Genomic DNA, 24,063 nt, shown 5'->3' with positions numbered 1-24,063 from the left:
ACATCGGTGCTCAGTGATGTACTGAGAAGATGTATTCACAAAAGGGGCAAAAATATGTACAGAGGGAGGCAGCCAAAGAGCAGAATAGCAAGGGGCAAGCGGCACCGGACACTAACATGCACTTCGCTGTTGTCATCGTACTCGTTGACCTCTCACGAGCAATGGACTTCGTCTCCTCATTGTTCACGCTTATACGGCCGTGCCAAATCCCTCGGAGGCGAAAGCAGCGTCCTAAGTGGCAAATAGCAATTTTCCTTAGCGTACTGCATGACGGCCATAGAGATGATATATTAACTTACTGGTTTAAAATAGATAGCTCTTGGGCTAGTTGTTAGTCTGACTTCATATTTATGATTTAGCGCGATTGGAGAGGACAGCAGAAAGAAGACGCTGTGTTGGGTTTAATGGCACATAGGCAGCTAAGGCCACTACTCACAACTAATTTATTAAAGTTTGAAGCATATATACCCACATGTCTGCACAGGCGCAACCGTACAAGGCACTCAAAAACGTGTCATCTAAAATGTATCGGGCAAAGCGCCGAAGCAGGGCAATCTCGGTGCTATAAAGAACAATTGATGCGCCCCTCGCACAATCTTGTCCCGCTTTTATGATATAAAATGCCTACGAGATTTAATGAAGTTTTTCTCGTTTCTGTACATAATTTTCACGTGATAGCAATGGTTTACAATGGGCGCAAACTATGCAGTGCTCAGAGATGTGCGCTTTCATTACTGTCTTGTTTATCGCACATCGGCCAGACGGGGCGTTGCGCTAATGACACGCAAGAAATCCATAGGTGTTAATAAGGCACACATTTTTCTGACCACTGCATAGATTGCACCGATTGCTGCATATACGGAAATTAACCTATCGCTTCATACCCTTACGGCGGAGCTAACTGTCCCCTCCAATTTATTTACTTCTACCTAAGAATAAGTGGCAGGTTGCATGAGACGAACAAACAACAAACTACATTCTATAAAACCTGTTTTGGGAGAATGGAGATCATGTAAACATCAGGAGCGTTTTACAGAAGTTATTTTGTGTCGACTACGCATTGGAGACACACACCTTAATCACAACTTCTTACTGACAAAAAAAGACAAACCTCTCTGCGAAATGTGTGGCGATGAACTCACGGTAAACCACAATTTAATTTTATGCATAAAACTGGAACAACAGAGGAAAAAAAATTTCACAACATTCTACAATGAATACATCCCACTACACCCCATGTTATTTTTAGGAGATCAAGCACTGGTTGATTTTTCAAGCATTTTTAAGTTTCTCAGAGAAGCCAATGTTTTAAACAAACTTTAGATATAAAAAGCGTAACCTTTAAGAAAAGCTCTAACCGTGTGTTTGGCGCATCATAGCCTCAGTTGCTTTTGCGCCATTAAAATCAATATAACTATAACTAACTAAGAATGAAGAAGCTTTCGTCACACATAAGACAGGGTTGCACCTAAAATGCATCAGTAGAATGGCTATTTAGCATGGCGAAGGGTGGCCTATCTTCAAAGCAGGGCAAAAATCTTTGACGCCCGCTTTGAGGCTCAGGTGCTCCTGCCATGCCGCAAATTGAGAATCCTGAAATGGTTGTAGGATCTGCACCAGTATACTGTTTGCGTCTGAGAAAATTAAAAATAAATATAAAATAAATTTAGATTTTAAATTTAAAAATAATTGCAATTACTGTCTAAAAGTAACCGTAATTTAATTCCTTTTCTGAGAAGTGATTGGTAATACAATATAATTAGAATTTGGCATTCATGAAGATAATCAGTAATGTAGTTCAATTTCTTTTCAACAGTAATTTTTCCATGTACCTATGATAGAAAGCATATTGGTCATTGTAAGTTGAGGAGTTCGGTAAGCCCACTAGACTGGGGTGATAGGCTGTAGTGAACTTGCGGTGGGCGGATTGGTACGTAGGATATCGTCGACGACTATTGACAGAAAGTAACAGCCTCGGTGAGCGAGTAGTTGTCGTGGACTGCCATGGTGAAGAACTACGTCTCGCAGAAGAACGTCCTCGGCATCTGTAGGGCAACTAGTTGGTAACGGACTCGCGATTACATACCTTGTCGCATAGTTAGATGCAACAGCATTCCAGTTATTTCTTGAACGCGACGTCAGAATAAGGTAAAGAAGGTGGAAACCAATGCGATAGAAAATGTCATAAAGGATTTTATTAGATTGAATGTGACCAACAGGCAACAATGTTCACCTATGAGACTGCTTGCAGGTGGTGGCGTATAGCCGGGCGGTTTGGTATAGTCCAGGCCAAAAGAAACTGCTGGATACCCGGTCGTACGAGCGGGAAAATATTAGAACAACAGGGTTAATCAAGCTAGCATTGAGTATGGGGACAACATCATAGATAAGACAATCAGTGAATGCTAATACAAGCAGGTAAAACGTCGTTCAAGCCGTGGCTGCGGCCAAAAGTACTTAAACATAATTACCCGTGATATGAATCAATTGACCTCGTTGTTTTTAATATTTTAAGAAGCGTCGGTTATTCTGAAGACGTTATTCTGATGCGCGTGGGTCTCAGTAAGTACAGAGACCAAAAAGAGTCAGTAGTTATTGCCAAAACAAGAAAGGTTGAAACTGAATCCACTCGTTCAAACTCCAAATAAAAGCTGATAAAAATATCAGGAAACAATTTTTTGAGCCTCAGTATGCGGAAAATTTCTGCAAGAGTAGTTGCGATTTTACTAAAGCGTTCCTGCGTCAAGTGTCTGCTTGCAATGTATTAGCCAATAACACGGCTCTGACAAGTTTGCTTTGAATTCGGCACTTTTTTCTAACAGCTTGAAGATCGTAACCGTAAAGACCAATATATTTGATTTACTTTAGGTTCTTATCTAAATCCGCCACCGTGAACAAGCTTGACTTCAAAACACTCTTTGAGGAGGACCTTGGACATCAGTCCCAAAGGTCGATAGTGCGTGGAGTCTTCTGAAGTGTAACTCTTCGTGTTGGGGTCGTCACAGTTGTAGGACATACGGTTGTGGTGTCCCGTCTCCATCTTGGTGGCAGTGTTCTCACAGTTGTCTTTCCCTTTCTTTCCCTTCCTATACTTGTTTTTGTGGCGGAATGTTCGGGCTCTGTCAAGCTGACGTTGATCCTTCTTCAAAGAGAACCCATGTCTTGCCACAGACCACTCAACTGTCGCATGGCAAAACATTGCGTTTTTTTATCGTATGGGTTCTACACGGCAAATTGCATCATGGCACCTGCACGCTCAAATTTTGTTGCCAAATGAAACAGTGGTATCCTGATTTGTATGCCGTATACTAAAACGGTTTGTCTCGTAGGCGTAAGTACCAAAAGCGTCACATTCGTGGGCATAATTTTGCCATTAAAGTGACCTAGCAGCCAGAAAGCCCACTCCATAGCTTATTACCCGCGCTTTCTTCGTGCAGTGGGGGATTTAATGTGAAGCAAACTACTGAGGACAAGCGCACCTGCGCAGGTTAGTTCGTAGACGACAGGCCGACCTTCGAACCTCTTGATTTGCAACTGAGGAGCAAATAGGTTTTGGCTATCTCCCCCCTGTGTTGTGCGAGCATCGTATTGTCTGATAAAAGGGGAATGTGCTTTAGTTTTAACGGCGGACTGTCTCGTCGCTAGGGAAAACACTTTTAGGCACCTTTCCCTGTCGTGCCGCGTTGCAGTCCATTCGGTACCTGGTTTGTGGCTGGAAGGCGTTACTGCTTCCTGCTAGAGGTAAGCTAACAGCTGGTCAGCATTACCTTTTGCCACTTTTCCCCTGTATATGTAATTTATATTTGTTCTGCTGATTTAAGCGCATTAGGATACAGGATAAGGCCTGTATGATCGCTGCACAGCGTCCCTGGTGTGTTTGGCTAGGTTTTCCAAAGCAAACACATTCACAGATAGACGTTAGTAAACAGCGACAGGTTATCTGATGGTTACCAGGGTCCTCCTGTCAACAGACCCGATAGCCTGTTTTTCTAGAGTCAATCATGACGCAGCGGTGACAGATAACTCGACCAACACTGCAACGTCCGACCAATAGGAGAAAATATGTTCACTGCACCGCAAAGTGGACAAGCACGTCGGGTTTAGCAAGGCTTCCCCCAAAAGAAACACAATGATAGACGTTTGCAAACATCGGAAGATTATCTGCGGTTACCGGGGTCGTCTTGCCAAAGAGCCCGGTAACCGGTTTTCAGACAGTAAATCTTGACGTAGTTGTCTGCCAACTACAGCAACACCCGACCGATCGGAGAACAATAGCGGTGGTCGTTACTCTGCGAAATCTACGTCCGACGTGGAAACAAACTGGGACAATACATATCTGACGATGCACGAATGGCATGACATGCGCCATAATAGGCCTATGTAGTAATAGGCTAAGACAAGTCCTCATGAAAAAAAAAAGTATCTGCCTGTCAAGTCCACGAATCTGAACTGTTCGAAAATGTCGGTCACATGAAAATAGTTTTAATCATGCTGTCATTCATGTGGAAGTACTATTAATTCATGCAAGAAGGTTCCAGGCAAGCCTAGAACATCGCGGAACGAATTGGTTGGAAGGTAAACACGGCTACAATGGGGACTGTTTCATTTTAAGCTCGTTACCGTGTTTTCAGTCATCAGCTAATGAAAGGCGGCAACTCGCCTGCGTGGTCCTCGGCAAATTCTGCTCCGTTGTGAAGCGTACGTGATTTGGCAGACATCCAAAAATGTGGAAGCACCCAGTGTGTCCTTCCAAATTTTTTTCAAGCCATTGCATTCATAGAAGACAACTCCAACAGAACGTCCATAGCTTCAATACACTGAGCCTGTGCTTCCAGAATGTAGTGCTTCCTTCATGGACAATGCTACAAGGCAGAGCAAACATGCGTATTCAACAGTGCAACATGGGTGAAACTCCTAACGTCAATAATATACTCATGGGCAATTTACGCCCTGTGAAGGCTGATTCATTACCCGCAGCGTGATTGCACAGCAGTAATGGTCATGCACTTACCATGCAAGTCAACTGTTATGTTTTTTCGACTGTTACGCTCGACACTGGTTCTGGCAAAAAAATGTAAATTACGGAAAAAGAAAGAATTTTCTGTCTTTCTGGTCAAGGCTGGAACATGTGATTAGTGCAGGGTGAAATTCCAGGCTAAAATTTTTAAAGTTATCGTGCCATTAAACCTCGCAGTGCACATCACGAAGTGCCGGGAAATCTGATGCTGTGGCGATTTCTTCGTGGAGACTCGTAACTTGCATGCTTTTGGGGGAAACCAGAACAGCTCCCTTTAGACTATACTGGACCGTGGTCTGCAACGCCAATTTTGGGTCTCTGAAGCCTAGACTCCTGAGGCAGCCCCAAGGAAATGAAATTAAGTGTCTGTTATGAAAACCATTACCATTTGTTACGGTATCTTATTATATAGTTTACAAAAATATTGGTTGCGTCCAGCATTATGAATTAATGAAACGAACTCAAATGTTCAGTGGGGAACCAGCTTGAATGTCTTGAATAATAATAATAATAATAATAATTGGTTTTTGGCGAAAGGAAATGGCGCAGTATCTGTCTCATATATCTTTGGACACCTGAACCGCGCCGTAAGGGAAGGGATAAAGGATGGAGTGAAAGAAAGGAAGAATAGGTGCCGTAGTGGAGGGCTCCGGAATAATTTCGACCACCTGGGGATCTTTAACGTGCACTGACATCGCACAGCACACGGGTGCCTTAGCGTTTTTCCTCCATAAAAACGCAGCCGCCGCGGTCGGGTTCGAACCCGGGTACTCCGGATCAGTAGTCGAGCGCCCTAACCACTGAGCCACCGCGGCGGGGTTTGAATGTCTTGAATCAAGAAATTCAGTTTCTACCCAGACTGGACGGTCAGATTAGCTCTTATATTTGCACGTGTATACAGATAATCACGTAGTCTCACTAACATCCGGTAGTGGCGACCTTCAGGTCACTGTCTGGCGGTCGGGCAAACAGGTGTGCCGCCAAAGCGCAAGCCTTTTATGTAATATCCGCAGATTGCAAAACCACTCTATATCGTCATGAGATGAGTCCGTCCTTTTCATGGCTGAGGGAACGATTCCGGTCGATGATAGCGCGCGGATTCATCGCAAGGCTTGGCAAGCGCACCTGTTTGTTCAGGCGGCGCTCCAAGCAAGCACCATCTTCTCGGATAGCATTGTTCACGCTTGCAGGCTCCTGTACGCGTGTGCAGACATCGCATACATCTTTGACACTGCGCGGGCTGTAGCGAACCGGATACACTGGTAGCGAACAAACAGCACCTTGTAATTTTATCGTTGGAAGGAGCCCAAAAAGGAGCCTTCCCCTATCTCTGCGATGCCTGCACGCTGAAAGGTAAATGTGAACCTACTTTCACGTGACTTCTTTGGCATACGGCGAGATCGCTGGCAGCCATCTAGCTGCCTAAGCTACTGTGTGACCTATACAGTGATACTGGGTAAAACTTTGGAGGCACTGCAGTCTGCTGCCTTTATATAGTTTCTTACCATTAACTAGAGGGAAAGCTGGCGCCGCGCCTATGGGAGTTTGCATGGAGCTTCCTCGAGACCACCTGTACCACCATGGGCGCTCTAAGCATCATGGGGCGCAGAGTTACCGACTGCAGAACTACAACTTTTGGCCAAAAAAATAATGAAAAAACAAACATTGTTCGATAATCAAGAAGCTCCTGTCATTCAATATATAGTCTATAAATTGCAACAAACGAGCAGAAAAGCATGTAAATGCAAAGTTTGCTCGAAATAAGCGCTGGCTTGCTCTTCTATCGGCCAAGCATTTCAGACTACAAAAGCCAATATTTTGTGCTTAACAGGCGCACTTTTAAAAAGAGATGTTGTTGAAAAAAATGTCGCTTCAACATTTTAAAAGGTTTTTCCACAGCATTTCGGAAAACAAAAACCTTTTATTGGAATCGTGTGCTGTTGCGTTCTCGCTACTATGGCTTTTGCGCACTACTTTTGCGCCGAAGTGGTCTGCGCGCGGAGCGCGCCGTGGATACGGAATGGGATATCTCTGTAGCGCCACTCTGTGTTCCTCAAAAAAAAAAAAAAAACCTACTGTCCTGCACCAAGTAGCTCATCGCCCCATGATGCTTTGCGCACCCATGGAGGTACAGGTACAGTGCCGCCAGCTTTCCTTCTAGTTAATAGTAAGAAACTCTATGGCTGCATTGGAGAAATGCGAAAGCATTGTATTGTTGCTGCTGTTGCGGTGGCTAAATGCTTGGTTTGTGCTACTAGGTATTATCACATGACTTAGAATGACGTTGCAAGTTTCTCAAGTGTATTGTCGCGGGACACTGTCGCATCATTCTTCAGTAATTATTGTCAAGTGACATCACATTACCATTGGACGACGTCACTCTTTTTTTTTTTCATTTTCACAAATCATCGCTAATAACATGGCACTTCTCACATGACCCTTAGATGACGTCATCACTTCTTTACGCAACTCATGGTCCGTCACATGACACTTCATTATAACCATTTATTCTCATTTGCGTTACCAAAACTACACCGACATCACCCAATACTTCCTGCGGACAAGCCGCCGCGGTGGCTGAGTAGTTATGGCGCTCGGCTGCTGGCCCGAAAGACGCGGGTTCGATCCCGGCCGCGGCGGTCGAATTTCGATGGAGGCGAAACTCTAGAGGCCCGTGTACTGTGCGATGTCCGTGCACGTTAAAGAACCCCGGGCGGTCGAAATTCCCGGAGCCCTTCACTACGGCGTCTCCCATAGCCTTAGTCGCTTTGGGACGTTAAACCCCCATAAACTAACTAAACTAACTTCCTGCGGACACATTTTGCGGACACGGTCTGCGGGCAACTTTCGGTGACGGCTTTTCGCTCTCATGAGCCATATTATGCGTTCGCATTAATCACAAGTTCAACTGCTGGCTGCTGCGTTATGACAATTTCATCACTGCCATTGTTACCGGACATCCCAATGCTGGATAATAGTAACTGCGAGCGGTTCACGGTTGACCATCCGTACACCTTCCGCCGTAAAGGCTATTTTAGTAACTTTTCCTAAGTACAGGACTTCACGGGAGCCTGTGACTTCCGTGATCCTTGGTATCCACCTTCTCACTCTAAAACCCCGCCGTTCGTGCGTTCTGCGCAGTGCATGCTGTGTCCCAATCTATATTCATCATTTATGAAGGGATTGAACTAGGTAGCGGAATCTAAAAGCTTTTTTTGGCGGGATAGTGACGAAGAACCGTGAAAACATCGTTTGGTGCACTGATTTAAGCCTATTCATCCGGATTTCTTAGGTAACTCAATCAGGAAGGTATCCACGTTCACACCTCGTTTCCTAATGCCACCGGCCTCATGAATTGTCTAAAATGTCACAAGCGGCCTCTATCAAAATGGCTGCCCGAAGAACTTTGCTCTTAAGGTCACCAATGAAGGAAAAAAGGTTGCACACACAGTGATGAGAAGCCAGTAAGAGCCACAGAGGAAAACCACTTTCCAATTTTGTTTATACCAGAGATAAGCGACCATTTTCCGCGCGTCCTTTTAAAACATGGCGCGCATATTGAATATGCGCCAGCGAGCAGGGAACGCTTGCCGCCGATAAACGTCAAGGGATTTCTCCCTGCTGCGAAGTTCTATAAAGTAATCCATTAAACACTACGCTCCGATTGTGAAGTTGCCTGCCTCGGGGAAACAGACAATTCCGCCCTATTAGTAAACTAACGCTAGACAGAGCATGTGCAGGCCACCCGATACTAAATAGGCTGAGTGTAAACGTGAATAATGGCAAAAGAACACACCAGTCCTTCTTTCTCTTAAATCCGGAATTACCAGGAAACGTCCCACACCCTGATTACGATTGACAGCCATATAACCAGGTATATGACAAGCCATTACCAGGGGTTCAAAGGTTTGAACAAGCTAACTGATCCCACAGGGCTGGTAAGTGACGACTGTAAACGTCTGTGAGAAAAGCAATGACGTCCGATACCCCAAGCAGCCGCGCGTGATGGATCGCCAGCGTTCGAATCATCGTCTTCGTGCGTGTCATTGAGCGAACGTATCCAGAGCAGTAAGAAACAAAGACAAGTTTATAAAAAGGAATCATTTAAAATGAAAGGCAGAGAAGTCAGCATGAACAATGGCTATCTAGCCTGCTACTGTGTACTGAAGAAACTAGGAAGCACTCACTGTTAATGGGCGATAATGTGCTCAAGCGTTACTGTGAATACGTGCAACCACGTCACAGCCGCAAATTGAGACTGGCGCCAAGTAATACAAGAGGGCTTAATAATGACGTGAAACACTCCCCAACTTCGAAGAAACGAACGAGATTGATGTTCACCGGAATGGCTCGTTTATCGATAAAAACGGGCCAAAGAATTTGACAAGGTTGGTTGGTCGCGCACGTGTCATGCTGTTACGGTGCTTGCGTGGACTGCTGCTTAAGGGCGTACGACGCGAAGTGACTCCTCTAGAGTCCAGACGTCGAATATTATTAAGACGCTCTTGATTGGAAGCCGTGCTCATATCTAACTGCGTGAATGATTGGCGTAGATTTCAGCATCTTATTCCAAGCTATTAGGAACTTACGCGTAAGGTCATTGTTATACTGGACGAACAGAGGGGAAAAAATAGAGAACGACAGCTTTCATATACCTTTTCCATACAGGCATAATGTCACAAAAGATTACGTTAGACCCGCTGCCAGTCATATACTGCTTTTTGAGAACAGGCAGTGTCTAGGAGCTTGTCTCCGTTCTTTAAAGTAAATGTGAATGTACAGTGTGCAGTAGTGTGCATTGATTCCCATGCGCCGCCGCGGTGGCTCAGTGGTCATAGCGCTCGGCTGCTGACCCGAAAGACGCGGGTTCAATCCCGAGCGCGGCGGTGGATTATTGGAGGCGAAATTCTAGAGGCCCGTGTAGTGTACGATGTCAGTGCACGTTAAAGAACCCCAGGTGGTCGAAATTTCCGGAGTCCTTCACTACGGCGTCCCTCATAGCCTGAGTTGCTTTGCGACGTTAAATCCCCATAAACCAAACCAAAATCCCCATGCGATTTATCGAAAATTTTACTAGAAGTTAACCTACCAGCCTGCTGCTGAATATGTAGTGTGAAGTAGCGTGCATTGATTCCCATGCGACTGATCGAAAATTGCACTGGAAGTCAACCTACCAGCCTGCTGCTATTTCGAGTCTGTTTTGAATGGTTAGGAAACATACTCTTGGCATTTTGTTTTTTAATAAGTGAAAAACCAGGACCTTTGCCAATTATATCGCCGTTTCTATTGTCCGACACCAGTTTCACTGTTCTAACACTGTTCTAATAAAACCCTGTTTTAGATAGAACATATCCAAGTGGCATATCATCAAGTTAATTTATAGATGCAGACTTCTTTCACTTTGACGTTTTCTTCTTTTTAATACATTTATTCTGGTATAAACAGTCCTGAGATGACCACTAGCATCGGTCAGTCAGCAAATGTGTATTTCCGCGTGCTTTCATATAAATCAGCGCTTCTCTCTGGAAGTCAACTCCGCTACTATACGGGCCAAACTTGCTAGTTTCGTGACATAGATCAACAAAGAAAGGCCCTTCAAAAAGTTCCACGCATTGTCATAAAACCATATTGGAACAAGACAGTTTTTTTTTATAAACTGTCGCGAATGGCGAACAAACCTGTCACTACAGGTCCCGTTCAAACTATCATATTGTGTTACCGTTGCGCCAGCCAGTGACTGTCATGCACTTTGATACCGTTGGAAAAGAGTCCTTACGTTGCTGCTTCACTCTGCAGGTCTCCTATGGCATCGGTCTGCTTCTGCTGGAGAACGCTCTCATGCGTTTTGGCATCTTCATGCTGGGCTGCTCGCCTGGTGGGAACTCCAGCAACCTCTGGACGCTCATCTTTAACGGCGACGTCACTCTCAGCATCACAATGACGTTCATCAGCACTATTGCCAGCATAGGTGAGCACCAAAGAATCTAGTGCTACCACGGTGTTACCACGGTGTCACCTCGGTATCACAACGGTACCTTCACGGAGCCTTCAAGCTAAACCACAATCCCGGTGATATCGGCTCAATAACTATGCTTTTGCTGCGCACTAAATTACAGCCAATTTTTTGCAATGCTCTTGTTATTATTGCCACGTTTATTTCAAGCTAACTTGTACATGAGAAACTTCCCCTTTGCATAAGCTTTTATGACCTGCTTGCCAGATTACCTCGAAGTATTCGTGGTATCTGTAGATACAGCAATTGTCAGTGCGAACGTGATTACTGCGGCGCGCCTATGTTTTCGATCCGACGCCTCGACGAGCTGTGCGACCCGCGCATGCGCAGTAACGATGACATAGCACATTTTGGAGGTGCTGTTGACGCATGCGCTGCTCCGGCAGCAGCTCAGCATGTAGGCACCAGGGGGAGACTGAGAGCTTCGCTAGAGACCTCTTACGATCACCTCCGTGTCCTCCCTTTGTCGTTGAGGTCACTCGCGCCGCGCCGACTATGGGAGTTAAAAGCATTTCATGCTTATTACTGGTCACAACTGTGAACTAAATGTTTGCTTATGTACTCAATATTTTGAATGCAGGTATGATGCCATTGTGGGTGTTTGTCCTCGGACGGCACATGTCTCCCGAGACCGGTGTCCTCAACATTCCTTTCAGCAACATCATCACCAGTCTTGTGGGTCTTGCTGTGCCCTTGGCCATCGGCATGGCCATCAAGAGGTTCAAGCCCAACTGGGCCCTGTCTCTAACAAAGTACATTAAGCCAGTTACTATCATCGTGCTGCTCGCCATCTTAGTGTTGAGCGTCACTGTCAACAAGTGAGTGGCTGTCTTGGGTGCTCTTGATGTTCATCTATATAAAGGCACAGAGGAATTATGAAAGTAGGTAGTATCAGATAAACCAGTGGGAAAAACTACACTTACGCAATAACAAAAGGTGACGCCATTTCCCTTACGACTTTGGTAGGATAGCAGAGGGAGCAGAAAGATTTGATTCTGATTGTAGAGTGGCACTGGTGCTACTATACATAAAGATATAAGCAAATTCATTGTCATTGAAGACGAAAACATTGGAGGCAAACAGAAAAATGGCAGGTCAAAGGACAGCATATTTACTAATGGATGTAAAGATGTGGACATATGTAATCATTTGATCTGTACATTGCCTTATGACTTGAAGTAGAGTGTATATAACCGAAAATGCTAATACAAAAACCGATAAAAAACGCTACGTCGAAGATATGAAAGGTTCTTGACCCATTGTGTACCTATCGTGGCTTCTTATACGAAAGACAGTTGCTACCCTTTTATAAGGTAGCTGTTATAATTATATGAACACTTAATTTCAACCAATCCACCTAAAATTGCATTTTTAGGAAGGCTAGTGCACAATAAACAACCACACCATTGCAAATGCACAGTCTAACGAATTCATATACCTATAAAAGCTGTAAACTTAAAGCTTAATGCAATATACCTTCACTTAGCTTGATATCTGCAAGATCTTTAAGAGCATCTAGCTGCAGTTGTGTGGCACAGATCGTGAAATATTTAAAACACCGTAGGTTTGTCTAGAGAGGACGGCCATGACCGCTCTTCGTTCACTAGAGCGAGGAAGCGACAGACCCAAAATTCATAAGACTCGTTTTCGCGCTGCTGAGAGCGAGCGCAACTTTTACTTTTTGCCGCCGCACAGAAGAGGGCAAATCCTATCGCAGTTCCTTCTTGCATGAGAAAGAGAGCGATAAGTTCGGCTGTTTTTTACTCTGTGCATACGCCACAAAGACACTATCTAAATATAGCCTTAAGTACACACGTGTGTTTTTGCAGGCTGGTTTTTCTGTGCGCTGTGGGTAGACATGATGTAACTGCAGCAGTAGGGCTTGTCAGCGTGTGATAGAACTTCAGCTTGTCTTAGCAAAAGATTGAAAGCACTTGAACTACGCTGACCTTAGACACAGCTGTAACACAACACAATGTTGTTGTGGTTTGACATGGCCTTTCACCTGCTTCATCAGCAATCAAGCTGCAAATGTGATGTGTCGCCAGATTTAATACAAAGCCTAGCGTGTGGTTCTTCGACTGTTTCACGCGATAACTTTCTTCGCACCACTCCCAGGTACATCTTTCTCTTGATGACATGGCAAGCCCTGCTGTGCGGTGCACTCGTTTCCTGGAGCGCCTACGTCTTCGGCGCCCTTGCAGCATTTGTAGGCCGCCTCAGCCGGCCGCAGATCATAGCTGTGGCCATCGAGATCGCTTTCCAGAACAGCGGCATCGCAGCCGTCATCCTGTTCTCGTCACTTCCTCAACCCGACGCCGACCTAGTCATCGTGCCGGTCGTGTGTCAGACGATTCTGCAGGGCGTCCCTCTGTACTTCATCTACACAGGGATGCGGATCAAGACATGCATTTCCAAGCGTCTGCACCCGGAAGAGAAGGTGCCTCCGGAATCCAGTTCCGAACCGGAAGTCGAGAGCGGCGTCTTCTCAGCGAAGGCTCTCGAAGCCAGCGGCAGCCCATCCACAGAGTCTTGTCCCAGGGAAATCCTGGAGCTCGACGCTGTGGTCACCGACTATGAAGAGAAGAAATCTCGGCTGTGATAACGGGCGATAGCGGGTTCCCCATCTTGGGAGCGCCGTGCTTTCGGACTACAAAGAATCTTCACGGTTCACCGTAGCATATTGAAGTACGCCCGATCCGAGCGCAAAGTAGGGCGCTGGTTCTGTGGCGCGCGCTGTCTTGATGGTGCTTTCACGATGTAATATATATGTTCACGCACTGGTGGAGAGGCTGCTCCAAAATAAGTGTTGGGTAACAGAGCATACCCACACTCGCGCCGTCTTTTCATACAACCTGCTCTTCGTTTGAACTCTTTGCCCTTTGTTCGATTGGCGTTCCTTTGGTGGAACACGTGTCGCTTGGAAGACCCTGAAAAATATTGATGGTTTTAGACTTTTCAAGTTGTTTTGGCTGTAAGTGATTTGGTGACGTGGAAAAGAGTACGCAGCATTATGTCTGGAAGTTTTACTGTTTGCTTAGACTGGGCTCATAACCTGTTTTTGAAAGACGCCGAAGTCCCAACTCTTACCTGCGTTGCACAGTGTCGTTTCAGGAGGTCGAAAGCCGATCACAAGAAGAGCTGTTTTCGAGTAGCTTGTTTTCGAACTGGTCGGAGTTCTTCGTCTTGTTGAATGCATTGCCATTTTCTGTTGCTTTCAGCATCTCATGCACAATGTTTTTTTGAGCGTGTTACTGCTACACCACCTCGGAGCTTAATGCCACCCTTGCTTCTGGGAGCACTGTGAATATTTTTACACGCGGTAACATGTACAGTATTTTTCTCGCCGAAATGTTCTTCCGACGCCGTACCTTTCATACGGGACCAACTTATCCAGAAGGTGGTTTTTGTTATGTGGTTTGGACTTTTTATCGTTGTTTTAATGAATAAGTATAAAATACGCGAAAAAAAATGTACCCAATAACTTTTAAGATTCCAAGCATTTTATTAAGAAGAGTTGCTTGTTGCGTATGTTTTTCCTTTATTGTTTTATCCATGTTGAATTATAAGTGCATTGGTGTGTGTTAAATGTTGCATAGTTCATAACGTTTAACACGCAATATGTTAACCGTGCTTTAAATGCGTATCAAGATTTGAAAATCCCTGTGAGCTCTGTTACAGCGTGCGTTTTGACGATTCGCGGTTAACACAGACGCCAAGACGAAATATATTATGCTTGCGCAATAAAGAGCATTGTATGACAGAAATTGCTGCGTGAAGCTGCGGCGAGAAACAGCGTTTTCATCCAACTCGTCTGGTGCCGTGCTTGGAGGCATCCCTTACGGCTTCTATTGCGTTATGGACAATGCCTCTGCAACTTTAAAGCTTCATGTACTGGCTTTGCCAGAAGTGACCGAGCAGCTGCGCCGGCCGCCGGAGTGGGCTTGCAGCCGAGCCATGGCACTGCTGTCTTCTTGCTGTCAGCGTTCCGGCTGCGAGTGTTGACTGGCTGACGTAACCTGCGCCCTCGTTCAGTATGGCAGCACTCCAAAGGGGCGAAATTACTCGCCGCAAACACTACGTGCTTACTTCTTATCGTCCAAGGAAGGAGGGCGAGAGTTCTGGCTTACGTCATCCAGTTTGCATTCGAAGCCGGGGAGCAGCAGCCAGCGCCGGGTACCGCAGCGCCGCCGCTCGGCAGAGATCCCGCTCCAGCTGCCGTCTCGGCTGCTCGGTTACTTCTGACAAAAACTGTACCTTTAAGGCGATATCCTGTAAATTTGTGTTTAGTTTTAGGGCGAGGACAAGCTGGGCAAGGCACTGCGGGTTCGACAAACAAAGGTGAGTCGTAGCCAACGGCACTGCATCAATTCTATGAAAACGGATCGCATCGTTCCAAGCTGCGTGTGTATGCGGGCGTACGAAAGCAACACACCGTCAAGGAAACTAGGAAAGCATAGGAAAATATCAGTTTTCTTGCAGTTAAGAAAACGAATTCAATCCTTTCAAATAGAAAATAATTAAACAAGCTAGAAGTAAAGAGTAAATCATAACAATCGCTGTGCTATTCGAAATGAAGCCGGGCGATATTGCTAAAACAGCTCGCCACGACATTTTATTGCAGAAATATATTGTCAGCTAACATCTTCCTACAGCTTATTCCCATTTTAAATGTACTTACGTTCATTTCTATGTAGGCTAGCCTTCATAGTGATCACCAGCACTAATTACACCAAACGTAAAAAATAAAACCTGTAATGACGCGTTTCACGGGTATCTGCCTTGAAGAGATCACCACTACCCATAGAAGCAGAAATAGAGGATATTCACAGTTGGTTCCAATATCTTTTTTAGAGACCCGTGAAACATTCGTGCGAGTATTCGGAGATCATCTGTTATTAGACATCCACTTTACTTGTATTTTGTGGTATGGTAAAAAAAATTGTATATCCGTTTTTGGGGAAAGGAAATGGCACAGTATCTGTTTCACATATCGGCGGACACCTGAACCGCACCGTAAGGGAAGGGATAAAGGAAGGACAGAGAAGGGAAGAAAAAGCTGCCGTAGTGGAGGGCTCCGGAATAATTTCGACCGCCTGGGGATCTTTAACGTGCACTGACATCGCACAACACACTGGCGCCTCAGCGTTTCGCCTCCATTGAGACGCGGCCACCGCAGTCGGGTTCGAACCCGGGTACTCGGGATCAGTAGCCGAGCGCCTAACTACTGAGCCACCGCGGCGCGTTTGTGGTATGGTCATAATAATTGGTTTTGGGGGAAAGGAAATGGCGCAGTATCTGTCTCATATATCGTTGGACACCCGAACCGCGCCGTAAGGGAAGGGATAAAGCAGGGAGTGAAAGAAGGAAGAAAGAAAAAGAGGTGCCGTAGTGGAGGGCCCCGGAATAATTTTGACCACCTGGGGATCTTCGTGTACTGACATCGCACAGCACACGGGCGCCTTAGCGTTTTTCCCCATAAAAACGCATCCGCCGCGGTCGGGTTTGAACCCGGGAACTCCGGATCAGTAGTCGAGCGCCCTAACCACTGTGCCACCGCGGCGGGGGATTGATATGGTCAGCATGTCATTTTGCGAACGTCGCTGCGACTCCAACAGGTGACTTTCTGTGAACTTTCACGATTAGATACAATGTAGTTAGGTTCTGTACATATACAAAAAACTCAACTGCATGTGGCTGGTAAAGCTTTTCAAATGTTTTATGCTGGAGTATACGCTCCAAAGGAGCCCCAAAAGTGCTGTCTTGAGAAGCACACTTGTTTCTGCATTAAGCACTTGCATAATGTTCGTGGATAGACAGCCTATCATATCAATATTACCACAATGCTCGCACAATGTGAGCAGTATAGCACTGCCCTCCTCCTTTCAAGAGGCATCGCCTCGATGCCTCCGGCAAGGGGGAGAAACAGTATGGAGGCATCGAAAGTGTGGAAGCGCGCGTGGCGTCGGCACTGAATATGAACCCCAGCAATGGCTAATGGGCGTAATACAGATTCATGCGCGACACGTGGACGACTTCAGACTTTGTTAAATAAAGGGTGTTGGCAACATGATGTGCTCACTAGGATTTCTTGCTTTTGCAGTCAAGTTCAAAAACGATAAATATAACTTCGATCGATCAGCAAGATTCTAAAAGCGGGGCGTGTTGTGGGCGATATAACCGGTGTTTCATCTCCGATGTTCTGAAATTTTTAAATACAGGCTTTTTGAGTTAGGGCGCTTTTTTCATTCATAGCATTTAAGTCGTGTAGGGAGTCAGAATGCACCTAAGACGTGTTTCAATGTTGTTCTCTACCGGAGAGGGATTTGATTGAGGCTTATCATATTGCGAAGGCTGGTAAGTCGTGCGTTAGTACACCCTGAGTTTCACTGCAGGAAGCAGAAGTTTTTCCTGGACTGTGCCTAAATTTTTTTTTTCTATTTTCTCGACCTTGCGCTCACTTACGCCGTTGCAGTTCCTCTTCCCTCGATGAGCATGACCAGGGCACTTGCTTCTTTTAAAAGATTAGTTACTGCATCTTCCATATCTAATGTGCCCAACATGTTTCACAAATCCTCTTGAATTACACTGCAATATGCTCCCTTGATATCCAGATTTGCTGGAAATAGGGGCCTATGGTCCTTTTCTGAAACAACGATGCACTTCGTCAGTGAGAACAGATTGTCCTCTAAAGCATCTTTTGTTTCCGAAACTCATTTTGTAACTTGTCTTGCTGCATCCCCTCGTCCTCCACCCATGCGTGCAGTCTAGCCTTTATGATCTGCATCACCGCCCTGTAAACCACTTTTGTCACTGCTATGGGACGGTAGCTGTTTATGTCAGCTTTATACCCCATTCCGGCCGTTATATATCATGTTCATCAACCCTACTTAGTCTACACCCATCGGGGGATTTCCCATCCATTATAATTTTAAGCCGCCGAGGTGGCTGAGTGGTTATGGCGCTCTGCTGCTGACCCGAATGAAGCGGATTCAATCCCGGCCGCGGCGGTCGAATTTCGAAAAAGGCGAAGTGCTAGAGGCCCGGTGCACAGTGCGATGTCAGTGCACGTTAAAGAACCCCAGGTGGCCGATATTTCCGGAGCCCTTCACTACGGCGTCCCTCATAGCCACAGTCGCTTTGGGACGTTAAACTGAATAAACTAGACCAAACTATTATAATTTTGCTCACAACCTCTCAGTGTTTGCTCAGATTTTGGGACCAGTTTATTAACATATGTGGAATGCCACCCGGTCTATCTGGTCCTGTCGACGTGCTACTAGAAACCTTTTTATCTGCCATTTCCCACTTCCTTTGTCCACACAATGTACACGCAATATTTTTTTAAATATAAAAATGGTACTGGCAGTGCCATCTCGCAACCGAGGAGGCTGCTGCGTTTGAGTGCTCGTTGCTCTAATAGGCGCGAGATGGTGTTACCTGTACCACTGCTGCCTGTGCGTTAGCTCAAACTTTTACGGCGCGTTCTTCGCAGTTTTATAGTCCCTTGTGCGATATTTCACAACGGGGCAGTGTTTTGTTGCCGCGCAAAGGAATTTTAAAATTTCCCATTCCGTGGCACCAGCCGGGGAGAATTCTAAGGGCATCCTTGTGTGTGCGACGTCATTGGACCCACGGCCAACGATATTCGCTCTGCGTTTGCTCAAGGGAAAAATTTCGAGCTGGCTTTTGGTCACTTCAGACGTATAATGACAGCTCTCACGGTCGTTGGTTTGGCCAATCAACACGCGCACGATAGGTTTTGTGAGAGTACGTGTCATGTCATAAAGCGGTAAGTCGTGACGTCAAAGATTGGTCGAAACTCAGTTTGGGTTTCGATGGGCTTGTTTTAAGTACTTGGTATATTGAACACTTTTTTTTTTCACTGGAGCGAGGGCTCTAAGGAATCTGATGCGATTATAAACTTGAAATGTGCAACAACAAAAACCCCCTGGAGATGGCCTTTAACGAGTGGTTGTCACGGAATCAGCAAAGTACCCCACCAAACTTAGTATATAACAAACTGACTACCAAATGTCACCTTTGTGCGTAATTTGAGCCTGAACAAGCCAGTAATTAAGCCAAGATCATTTTTTTCTCTATTCTCTCTCAGCGACGCGACACTCAATAGATTTCTCTAACCTTGTACTTGGATCTTGTGTCAGATTTGTGTGAGAAGACTGGCAGAACGGAAGCGCATTTGTTCTAGCCAGTTTTCTGAAGTCGCGGTAATGGAGCTTTGGTACGGAAACATATTGTCGTTTTGCAAACACACTTATGGTTGACGGCAACAGCGCTAAAGTTCATAATGGGTTCAACGTGTTCACTACGGCAGAGGCTTTAGTATAATGTGGATTCAGTAATGAGCGCTCATGCCGGCCGTATGGTAACACTGTGCGGAATGGGCAGCCGTTGTGTGAAGTGGCGATATCGGCTCGACGCTAGGCACACCATCTAAGCAAGGATGGCGGTACGTAATGCTAGTTTATTTTAAAGCGAAGCGCCCGTTCCCGTGCTGACCGTAGTGTCTCGCCGCCGATCTAACCGAGCGCGGTGCGCAGCTGAGGATGAAAGACGACCATAGCGAGGAGAGCGCGAATAGGAAAGGGGAGGAGGAGGGTTACTGCGGTAACGCCAAGGCATATTGCGCGGCGACTACCCGCGGCATCAGAGTAACGCGCGCCGTCATCTACTCGCCGGTGACGTCATCGGTAAGGTATGCATCGCTAGTCTGAGATGGCGCCCAGAGTAGCGCGCTCTAAACGCGCTGGCCGTTTGCCCGAGGCGAGACTCATCGGCAGCGGTGAGCTCATCGGCAGAGGTGAACATGACCACCATACGGTGTAACGGGTTCTAGTGCACGAACTGTGGAGACGCGCCCTCTACGTTCGACCCCTTCCGACTAAGATGAACAAGGAGGACCACAATGGCCGGCGCCAGGCGCGGGCGGATGCCCTGCACCGCCACTATGGCTTAAATAAACACGTCTTCTACGTCGACATTGCAGGCCCCTACCACCACTCCAGGGGGGAATGGTACACGGCTGCAGTCATACGCGAAGGAAAACAGGTGGACGGCCTCTCGCTCAAGGCGCCCAGCTCAACACATGCGGAGGAGGTAGCGATCGCCATCGCAGCCTCCCATCCCGACTCTAAATTCATCCTCACAGACTCTCGCGGAGCCAGTCGTAACTTTGAGTTCGGTTACCAAACTCTTCACCACAGTACTCGTGACTGCGATCCAACTCATCGCTCAATCATATGGGTCCCCGGCCACCAAGACATGCCAGGTAACGAAGCCGCTCATGAGGCAGCCTGCGCACTCACCGGGCACCAGGCGTTCCTTGGGAGGACCTTAACCCAGATCACAGCCCTCTTCTTTCTTTTAAAGACATTACTGATCACTATCGTGCCGAACTCCGGTGCTACCCGGTTCCTATGAAGGGACTCGGTAAAGCTGGCGAACCAACTCTCCTTAGGCTCTTTACAAACATCCTGCTGTGCCAGGCGGTTCTCAAACACTTTGACTCTTCTTTTGACGGCCGCTGCTCATTCTGTGGGAAGGTGGCCGACATCTTTCACATAATTTGGGCATGCAGGCAAAATCGTTCTCTCCCCCCCCCTCCCACATCACCCCTTCCCCTACCCGAAAGGACTCGGAGGCGGCTCTTCTCGGCTGCCAGGAACTATCGGCCCAACAGGCCCTGGTTCGGCCGACCTGCGCAGCGGTCAGGACCAACGGGGTCCCGGAATGAGTTATTCCGCCTTCTATTGTAAGGGGCGAGACCCACTAGGGGCCTCTCCGCGAGTACCTCTTTGTACGTATAGATGAATGAATGCTTTTCACCACCACCACTGTGCGCGCTGCCCAAGCCGAAACCCAAAGCCGCCTCCGTTCGGCACTGCGTGTTTCCTATGCGTCGCCTAAGGTTGCAGTACCGCAGCAGCTGCCGGAAGGAGAAACCGCGCGCTTCGGTTGAGCTTTTCGTAACTTCTAAGCAGTCTATCGAAAAAATGGCTAGCAGGAAGGGGTTATTAAGGCCTAGCGAAATTTCAGGATCGCTCACCTCGCGGCAGACAGTGTTGCGAAAAATTGCGCCGGTCATGACGACACCATTGTAAGGTGTTGGAAGCACACTGCGCGAGTTATTCCGCGCGCTGCGAAATATGAGGAAGTGGAAAAGACGACAAATAGAACGCGAACAGCGGGTTAGCAGGAGTTATTGAAAGAAACTCATTTCGACGCGGTTTCGGCGAAGAACCTGAATAAGCGCGGATTCTCGCAGCTTGCAAAATGGCCAAATAGATGACCACAGGAACATGGGCTCTGGTGGTACGCGTTATAAAGGCTTCCTTGGACTCAGATGCTGGCGGGCAGAGTGTCCTCCGTCGCCAAGTTGTCAAGCTAGGTAGGTGCGGCTATTTCTGAGAGATTTTATGGAGGCGATGAAGATCAGACGGCCGAAAGCCCTTGTGCCGCTTCAGCTTCCCTAGCTCAGGTGACCGTCCTGTCTTGAGCGGTGGCTTCGGAGCTGCACAACAGTGCCTCCCACTGTCCAGTTGTGGAGGTTGTTGGGTGGTGAAGGGTAGATGTTAACATTTGATGTTGCAAAAACAAATTTTAAGAGCGTTAGCTCACCCCGCCGCGGTGGCTCAGTGGTTAGGGCGCTCGACTACTGATCCGGAGTTCCCGGGTTCGAACCCGACCGCGGCGGCTGCATTTTTATGGAGGAAAAACGCTAAGGCGCCCGTGTGCTGTGCGATGTCAGTGCACGTTAAAGATCCCCATGTGGTCGAAATTATTCCGGAGCCCTCCACTACGGCACGTCTTCTTCCTTTCGTCTTTCACTCCCTTCTTTATCCGTTCCCTTACGGCGCGGTTCAGGTGTCCAAAGATATATGAGACAGATACTGCGCCATTTCCTTTCCCCCAAAACCAATTATTAAATTATTAAGAGCGTTAGCTCTTATTCATCACGTTTCTCGATTTCTTGGGGTCTGCGCCGACCTCCCTTCGTCATGAAATTTTCCAAGTCCGAGGAATTCAAGATGGCGGCCCCCTAGTAAATTGATATAGCAACCCAACTGGTGATTTATTGGTGACGCCTGCAGTATATCGAATTATTGATTGACTGGTGATGTCACTGATTTTGTGACGTCATAACTAGTCATGCGACTATAATCGCTTATAACTCAGTTATTAATGAGGTCATCATAAAACGAATTAGATATTTGGAATCCTCTAGATGAATAGAATACATAAGATACGTACCAATATAAAAACTAATAAAGTTAAAGTTTAGTTATCGTTAGGCTTAAATTTAACTGCTTGTAATTATTTCACCAAAGACGTCGTGATCTAAGGGCATATTCGTAACGGTCTCGATCAGTAGAACATATTAAACACAAATATCGTCTAATTAGGTTAATATTTAGTTATGGCTAGGCTTAACATGGCTGCCGTGACGTCAGCACTCGGCAGCTCACAAGGCGGTAGGTGTCCGCTCACCGTGAGGTATGGAAAAGTAGCCTAATAACGTGGTAATACATCTCATGGACGATAGACTGCGCTACCAAACAGCCAACGCGCGTTAGTTCAACGTCTTCCAGACTGTGACGGAATAAATTTTTTGTTAGTTTTAAAGCCACTCTCGCCTTTTTGCTACCTTGTCATGAGCAGAACCCTGCTGAAAGACTGCGCTCCTGGCCGCTGCCAGGTCACTCGAGCGGACCAAGTCCGCGAGTCCTGAGCATGCTCGAAAAGAACTTCCCCTTATCCCAGCAATCCACTGCTTCGACGTTTCAAGTGTTGTACATACACCACAGTAGTCAGTGCTCATTTTAAAGTGCCCAGAAACCACACAGATTTACGACCGGTGGTGCAACTGTGTCCATAATAAATTAGGCCAACTGATAAGCAGCTGTGAACTTCTCAGCCAAACACTTTTCCCAGCACACTGCGAGCAGACTTGCCCTAAGAACACTTCTTTTGCTGCAATGAAGCGCAGCTTAGAAGTGTTAGCGAAGAAAGAGCAAGTTGATCGAATAAATCTTACTAAATAAAAACACAATTTTGCACAAGGATCTTTAAAAGAAACAAAGTGGGCATTATCGGTGTGGATGAGCAAGGAGCTTGTGCACGTCACATTGTAGCTACCAACCACTTGTAGAAAGCACGACGTCCATGGGTACTGAACTACGGGGCGGTCGTCGGTGACTTTTGAAACTTCATGGCTATCTTATTCGATTTGACGCCAATTACCGTGATTTCCGCTATACAGTCGGAATCTGGTGTGTAGTCCCCAAGGCTGAATTTCTGCTGAAAAATGTTTTTTGCCACACTTTCTGCACTCGAGCAAAGTGTTCCACCAGCATTTAAAAGCATTATGTATGCGTGCACAACGCAAGTATCACAAAACCTTGGAGAAATTACGTTAGTGCTTAGACATGTATAGTCCACGGACAGTATACCGAAAAGTACCGGTTTATCAGCCTAAACGTTTTCAGAAGCCAGAAATATTTAGCAGAAAATTTTAGATTAAGCTGCAGCTGACAAATAAGAATATAAAATACAGAAAGATCGCACTCACGGAGTGCATGAGCATACATGCTCAATACACGTGTGTTTTTTATGATCAAAAACCCCGAGCATTTCACCCTGAATAAACCGGGCACTAGGCCAGAGGAAAGCTTGTACCCATTGTATCACCGGTGGGTGCCTGGCGGCACTGGGGATCGAGCCCAGCACCTCCTGCATGCGAGGCGAATGCTCAACCACTCGGCCACCGCTACATGTTTCTGCCCCATTCGTACTGTCTAAGCTGCGCTATGTTTATAGCTGTTCGCCATGCAGAAAGCGCCGTGTTAATGGTCTATGTTTCAACGGATGGCTTCGCATTTTTGACCCCGCAAATAGGCATATTTAGGTCTTCCCCGATGGCGATATCTACCGAAGCTGATAAGATCGACGTAGTCACCGAAGTGTTCGAAGCGTTCACCGTCTCTCGGCCTTCCAACGGCGCCGGAAGCAGAAG

The 24,063-nt window shown here is 46.5% G+C and overlaps 1 protein-coding gene across 1 annotated transcript in view; it reads left to right on the top strand.

The window, feature by feature from the left end:
• The window catches only part of LOC144111322 (ileal sodium/bile acid cotransporter-like), a 39,544-nt gene extending 24,747 nt beyond the window's left edge, over positions 1 to 14,797 (top strand). Inside the window, exons 4-6 of the mRNA XM_077644586.1 lie at positions 10,814 to 10,985; positions 11,611 to 11,848; positions 13,149 to 14,797. Of these exons, the coding sequence (XP_077500712.1) occupies positions 10,814 to 10,985; positions 11,611 to 11,848; positions 13,149 to 13,632 (894 nt within the window). The 3' untranslated portion in view covers positions 13,633 to 14,797. The remainder of the gene's footprint in view (positions 1 to 10,813; positions 10,986 to 11,610; positions 11,849 to 13,148) is intronic.
• The last annotated feature ends 9,266 nt before the right edge of the window (positions 14,798 to 24,063 follow it).

Source organism: Amblyomma americanum, chromosome 11 (assembly GCF_052857255.1).
Source record: "Amblyomma americanum isolate KBUSLIRL-KWMA chromosome 11, ASM5285725v1, whole genome shotgun sequence".
Taxonomy (NCBI): Eukaryota; Metazoa; Arthropoda; class Arachnida; order Ixodida; family Ixodidae; genus Amblyomma; species Amblyomma americanum.
This window is presented reverse-complemented; position numbering and strand designations above follow the sequence as displayed.